Source organism: Sceloporus undulatus, chromosome 4, assembly GCF_019175285.1.
Source record: "Sceloporus undulatus isolate JIND9_A2432 ecotype Alabama chromosome 4, SceUnd_v1.1, whole genome shotgun sequence".
NCBI classification, from domain to species: domain Eukaryota; kingdom Metazoa; phylum Chordata; class Lepidosauria; order Squamata; family Phrynosomatidae; genus Sceloporus; species Sceloporus undulatus.
Genome location: NC_056525.1, coordinates 172,170,195 through 172,177,661, shown reverse-complemented (window position 1 = coordinate 172,177,661; position 7,467 = coordinate 172,170,195). Strand labels below are relative to the sequence as shown.

Here is a 7,467-nt window from a genome sequence, read left to right as displayed (position 1 = left end):
AGTGTTTTCCCATCTTTAGTGGAACAAGCTAAGAGCCTTGCATAATTCGCCATACTTTGTTACTGCCCTTCTGCTGTCCACACGAGGCCAGAGACTATTGTCCATGTCTAAGCATGGTCACTTAGACTAAGACGTTGAGTGCTAGTCCCTAAACAAAAGCTCTTTTCTGGGTGTGATTTATTGTAGCAACAGGCCTTGACAACAGCTTAAATCCATAGTGATCGTGCAATGCCTGCATAGTTTCTATGAAAAACAGGAGGCAAAGCTGCCTGTTCTGCTTCCAAACTGGCTCTTGTTGTACCATGGGCTGCAATACATCTAGTGGGGTAACAGTGGAGGAGGCATCACCCAAAAATCCACCCCCTGGCAGAGAAGTTCCAACACAGGTAATAAGCTGTTGAAACGTTCTCTACTTCCACATATAGTGTGGCATTCCAAGGTCAGTACTACACGTTTTACTTTTCTTTAGATGAGAGATCAACTGAGAATGACGGTATTTTTTTAAAAGTATGCCTTATTTACATACATCCTAGTAAAGCATAATGGCTGGAAATAGGTTCCTGAAGCCAGACAGCAAAATCATCCCTCTTGAAACAGATTTTCTAAAGCAGTGACGTGGACCTGAAGTCTCAATGCAGCTAACTCCAGCTAAACACTCTCCACTTTCTAAGCCTCCATTTGTGTCCAAAATCAAACTGAAATAGCATTCAGCTTAATTCCATCTCTTCTCCAGCTCTGACACGTATCACATTCTTAAGGCTGCTGCTATTATTATTATTATTATTATTATTATTATTTTCTCACCTGCCTCTCCTCATGGATCAAGGTGGGGAAAAACAACAAATAAACAATGAACGACATCAATTAAAACACATTAATTAAAATATGCCACAGTTTAAAGGGACATAGTTTTTGGTACAACTTACTGCAAAAACCTGTAGTTTTTGGTACAACTAACTTTGGCATAGGTTATTTTTAAGGCTGCATATCCATTGCATTAATAATCCAGTTTGATACCACTTTAACTGCCATGGCTGAATGCTATGAAATTCTGCAAATTGTCATTTGTTATGGCATCAGAACTCTCTGAAACAGAAGGCTAAATGATTAAAAAAAACCTACAGTTCCCAGAATTCCATAGCATTGAGTCATGGCAGTAAAAGTGCTGTCAAATCGGAGTATTTCTGCCATGCAGATGCAGGCCAAAAACCCTATCACTTTACAGTGTCAGTGTCAGTGTCAGAAAAGTGGCTTTCTGCTTAGCTATTTACATGCCCTCAAAACACTTCTGTTCTCTTCCCGAGGGAGACAGTCTTAAAAGAGTGTCTTTTGTTGTGCTGGGAAAATCCGTTTGGCAAAAGACACACTTTTACAAGTGGAAGAAAAACACATGTGCTACAATGCCATGTGGAGAGGTAGGCAGAAATCTGCTCCTCTACCACTTCATGTCAGCTTACTTTTGTAAGGTGGTTAGGCTCGAAGTGAAAAGAGCAGTGTAGAGTTTGGGGGTCACAACAGTCAGTTACACAATTGTGGGTGAGTGTACAAAATTCAAGATGTTTCAGTGCAAAAACATAAGGAAACTACCGTAAAACTTTGGTAAGAGACTTCAAATGAAGGGCGATGAATGTAAAAACAGGATGCGGCTAATTAGCGAGGGCCTTAACAAAGTTTGGCTGAAGGAGCTGCCCAGGCCACGTTCAGATTGAAGATAAATAACCATAAGAAGTGATTTTAAAATTGTCCATCAATTGTTTAGTACCTGGATAACAGGGTGAATAGGCACACAGGTCACCTGGGCACTTCCTCCTCCACAAAAATAAATGCACTGTATTTCTGTTTCAAGTATAGTAGCTATTCCTAGATTTGTATCATTGTGTGTGAATTAGAACATGCAAATGTTATGCAAATTACTGTCTTCCTATTTTGGATACCCAGTTCCTCCTTTTTGGCAATACCTAAGAGGCTACCCTATTTATTGTTGGTTTTTTGCCTTCAAGTCATTTCCAGTTTACGGTGACTCTAAGGCAACCCTATTACAGTACAGAGCTTTCTTGGCAAGATTTGTTCAGAGAAGATTTGAATCTGCCTTTGATTGTGATTTGCCCAAAGTCACCCGGTGGGTTTCTGTGGCTCAGTGAAGATTTGAACCTTAGCCTCCAGAAACCTAGTCCTATGCTCAAACCACTACACCATGCTAGCTATCATCCTATTTATTACTGAACTTATATGGAAACTGAACATTTGTTATCGGTGTCAAAGATCATTTAAGTAACAATTGAGTAGTTATTAAAGAAACTAGAAGTCTGATAGGGATGGATGGGTTCTTTCGGCTAAAATTACAAGACTAGAGGTAGGCTAGGAAAAGAAGAGGCAAGTCGAATCTGAAAAAAATTGGTCTGTAGGCAAGAAATGGATAGATAAAATAAGACAGGAAGGAATACAAAGGGAACCTTAACTGCTTATAGTAGCCTCTCTTAATCTCTGCAACTGTAGGCCTGTATTTTATACTTATAAACAATTAAATATCCAGAATTTCTTTTCTATCACCCTTCTCTACTGATACATTGGGGAACTAGGCTAACCCATTTCAGCCCTTCCCTTCCTCTGTAACAGACTTTGGGAGAACAAGAACAAACTTATACAAATGAGCCATGAACACTGGCAAATGCCACAGTGTTGGCGGGGTTTATGTATATGGCTGCAAAGTTTTACAGCTAAATGCTAATGTTGCTATTTTATAGGCTGAAAAGGATGCATCTCTTGAGTCAATCAGTATCTCTTCAAGTGGGTCAATAAATGAAGATGGTTCATGTCAAGGAAAACTGCAGGAAAAGCATCTGGAACAAGGAAATACTAAACAAAATACAGGTGTGGGTTATTAGTGTCTTACTTTATAAAAATAGTACTTTCTATTTAATAGAGGAAAGCTTTAACTACACTAAGACTCTCTTTTTGGTCTTTCCATATTCAATGGGCCTTGCACTGTTCAGCAAGGGACTCCACTGGTATTTGTCCAGCTGTCTCAGAAGAATGCTTTGTCTCATTTCTTTTTCTTGATATATCCTGTGTCTTGTTTATTCACATATTTAAAGTGAAGCACATTTATATTCACAATGGGCACTCCAATATGTTTCTAGAAGTGAAGAGAAAAGGAAAACCACACCAGCTGACCTCTTGAGGGGGCCAGAGAGGTTTTTTGAAATGCAGAGCCCTGCATCCACGAACTGTAAAACACATAAAAATGAGCACTAGAATGGTACAGGAATCGTAAGAAATAAAAAGAAATAAGATAAAAAGTGATGATATTTTAATAACTGTACCTAGTACTGATTGATTAAATAACTATATGGAAGACAACAAGAATGCAGTGTCCATACAAGGATTTGTTGGACTATGTTCCGGGATTTCAGATGTTAATTTCAGTATCCTCTTGGCTTATCTGCAACTACAGGTAAGTAAATTCACCTGTAGTTATAAAACATAGTTTAGAAGAGTTTGTTTTTAAATGACACATCCAAGAATTCCTCAGCTTGCATGGCATTATATTCAGGACAGGTGAGAGCACTTCAGTTCCAAAAAACGCATTAGATTTGTTGTGACAATATGTGTCCCAGATATTTTTGTCTATTGAAAAAAGCCTTAACATGGCAGACGGCTGAAACGCATGGTTATTGCTTTAAATTCTTGAGCCAATAATTGTCATAAAATGCCTGCCTTGTAAGTCTAGTTCTAAATGAATTCTAATATGACATTGGGGTGACAAAATATCCCATTCATTAGGATGTGGGTTTATTTTTATTTTTTTCTTTATGAAGACAGTGGAGTTGGACTCCCCAGGAAACCAGTAGGCCTGCTAGAAAAAGAAAGACAGACATCGTCAGACATCTTGGAAGAGCTTCAGATACAAGGTATAATCAAATCCTCAAGAGCAACTTCAAAAAATGGAACAGCAGATGATACCATGGTAAGTCACCTTGAAAACTAGTTGGAACATTTCAAATACCAAGTTGATGGTTTTTGGTGTTAGGTATATATTAATCTTAGAATAGCTCTCTGTGCAATTGAGAACTACATTATTTCTTTAATTCAATTTATTTCTTGTAACCTCATCCCACCCTTTCTTTCCCTATTGCTCATGTCTAAAACTCCATCCCAGAACACCTTCATGATACTGCTTCTGTCCTGCTTCTTTCAAAATTGCTCTTCAAAAAGCAGCATGTGTAATGGAGGGGGTAGAAGCTGACTTTCCTGCTCTCACTTTTTCCTGGCAACCGTTATGACCCTAAAAAGGTCCCCTTAAAAGTTAGGGAAATCTGCTGAATAGGTTAGAATTTGGTTTGGGGAATGGAAGATAATTAATTTGCCCACATATGAAAGTAACCCAAATTCACCAAAATAAAAGCCCTATTCTGTCTGTGTTTTCTCTTGAGTCCTAAAGTGCCCATTTTCAAATTTTATATTAAAATAATCTACACCTTCTCTTTAGCTCTTCATAAGAATGCATTTATAAAGGAAAGAAAAATATTTGTTTATTATATGCCCCTAAGTTTTACTCCTGACCTATCCATGGGTCATAGCAAAATTCATAATTTTGGCACCAAACCTGCCCTTGACTTACACAAGAAATTGACTTGTACACAAGTATATGCAGTAAGTTAGTACCCCTTAAAACACAGATTTCCTTCACATATGGAAATACAGAAAAAATGTATATGCATTTATTCTTAATTTATTTATTGGATTTATATCCTGCCTGTCTCCCAAAATGAGATTCAAGGCAACTAACAATGAATTTTAAAGGATAAAACTACAACATTAATTACAAAAGTTTAAAAATAATTAAATAATACTAGTATGAAAAGATAAGTTAAAACAGAAATGTATTATCTATTTCTACAGTTGGTACATACAGGAAGGCCACCAGCCAAACTGGAAAAGCTTGAAATCAACAAAGGAAGAAAGCAAATAATTAAACTATAGAGGACAATGAAAGCAGGACATCTTTCCTTGCTAATAGAAGAAATCCACTAATTTGAACCAGTTCACTATAGTATCTGAATATCTAATAATCAAGGATGTGTATGTCATCATCATCACAACAATAACACAAATTTCAATTAGGGCAGTTTCTGTTCCTTCTTTTTTAAAATGAAACTTGATTTTCCCTGCTTTGCAGAACCTATTTCTAAACAAGCAAAGAGGCAGAGGCTGGAATATGTACATAAAACATATGTGTATTTGTAAAAATGGACTAAAGTCAATATTCACTACGTTTGATGGAAAGAAAAGATCAAGCTCATTTTGACAATAGTTCTGTTCAGATGTTCTTCATGTGGTTACAAGCAGGGGTTGAAGTAGGTGCTCTCTGAGAAGACTGTTCTTTTGTACATTGAGCATAGGTGCATACAAATTGTGAGTGTGTGTATGTCTATATAGGTTCATTCTGAAGAATCTATATCCTGCACAATACAAGGTGCCCAAACATGCATGCAGGGTCTATGTACCTACAGTTTTATACATGCACACTTGAATGCCATCTTTTCCTAAACTAGTGGCCTCCAAATATGTTGGCATACAAATCCAATCATCCTCAGCCAACCTAATAATTGGCCACATTTGGAGATTTCTGCTGATTTGAGGAAAGGGTTCTTATGTGTAAGTCAAAACAGGCCCTGCTATTAACAAGTGAATCTCCTCTTCCTATGTTGATGAAATGCACATTAATATTGGCCTGTTACAGACAGCCAAAATAAAGCTGCTTCAAGTCACAGTGGAGGTATGGTGTTTTAATGATGCATGCGTCCTAAGAGTCCAGAAGTCACACCAAAGCCATGCTCCAGACTTAAAATATTTTTTGCTTATTCTGCCTAAAGAGTCATCTCTTTTCAGACAAGTGAAGAGCCACAGAAAAAAGAACTGCTGATTGGCAGACTTTCTCCAATAATCTCCCATGAAAGCAATACTACAGAGAATGAGATAGACTGTTCAACATTTAAAAAAGCTTCTGATACTTTTCAATTGCTGTCCCTAAATGTGGGGGCCATAAATTGGATGGAAAAGAAAGAAGTGGATGATAATGAAAAAAAACAGTTTGGAAGACTTTACTATGGTAGAGTCAGATGTCACTTATAACACAATAAATGAAGTATTCTGACCGACAGAATTTCTTACTGAAAGTTTTGGAAACATTAGATTTAGTGCTAGTGGGTAAACATTAAATTGTTAAAGAGCCTCAACTGGTTGATCTTAACATGCCAGGAAAGTTTTATAAAAGTTATTCATTCATGGATTTGGTGTCTAATAATGGTCCAATTGCTGAAAAGCATCATTCCAAATTACTGAAAATGACAACAACAAATTTAAGTTGTAAGAATTGTTGAAATAATACCAGTTGACACTTAATGATAATAAATACTGTAATTATTTTTTAATTTGTTGTAGGAATTTTAACAAATGTAAGTTAAAATAATTTAAAATGAATTATTTCTAAGCTCTAACTCTATAGCACTTCTATAGTGAAGTCATTTACATCTAGTCAAAAATAAGCCCCATTGAGTTCAGTGAGACTTATTTCCAGGGAATGTGTACAGGAATAAAATAAATTAATAACAACAACACTATCAACAGGAGGAGGATCTCATAGTTCAATGTTGACTTCTTGTGTCTGTACAAAAGAAATAAGCTCCATCACCTGCTTTCTGGGACAATCATCAACAAGAGCTTGAGACAGAGCTTGCAGAAATAAAGCAGCTTGATACCACTTTAACTGTCATGACTCTATCCTGTTGGTTCCTGGGATTTATAGTTTGGTGAATACCTTATTTACATTCAGAAGATCTGCAATGCCTGCTTTTCACAATAACAACTTTGACCTTGCTACAGTTTTAAAAAATTGGCTGTAATTTTATTCACTTTCACTTGGAAGGTAGGTCAATTGAACTTGATAGATTTACCTCAAAATAGGAATGCACAGGACTACAGTGGCAAGCATTTTTTATTTTTTATTTTTGTGATAACAACAGTAAAAAAGCATTTTGTGTGTGTGTGTGAAATAAAAAAATAAAAAAGCCCATAATAAAATATCCAAACAAGGGCAATGGCAACTATCCAAAATGCAGTTATCTTGTAAACTCCATAGTTTCTTTTAAAACTCATGTCTTTTTAGTGAATTATTTAACAATTAATTTAAATTTCCACTTTTCCAATGTTAAAAAAGCAACTAACCCACTCCAGAAATAATTATTAAGTAATTAATTTTAAAAATTAACATAAGATCTCGCTTTCTGGAGAATAAATTCAGGCTTGTTTGTGCATATGTGCTAGATAGCATACAATATATTCTGTTAATCCTCTTACAGTTCAGATAAGAATCTCAATCACTAAATATGTAGAAGCATGTTACAAAAAGACAAAGAAAATTGCACTTCATGTGTTTGCATTTCGGGATCATTACGACTGAGAGAA

At 36.2% G+C, this 7,467-nt stretch overlaps 1 protein-coding gene across 1 annotated transcript; it reads left to right on the top strand.

The window, feature by feature from the left end:
- The first annotated feature begins 225 nt into the window (after positions 1-225).
- On the top strand, positions 226-5,664 carry STMND1 (stathmin domain containing 1). Its single transcript, XM_042461718.1, has 4 exons — positions 226-386; positions 2,745-2,871; positions 3,819-3,967; positions 4,903-5,664. Exons 1-4 carry the CDS (start codon positions 246-248, stop codon positions 4,981-4,983), a joined length of 498 nt encoding a protein of 165 aa, XP_042317652.1. The 5' UTR covers positions 226-245; the 3' UTR covers positions 4,984-5,664.
- The last annotated feature ends 1,803 nt before the right edge of the window (positions 5,665-7,467 follow it).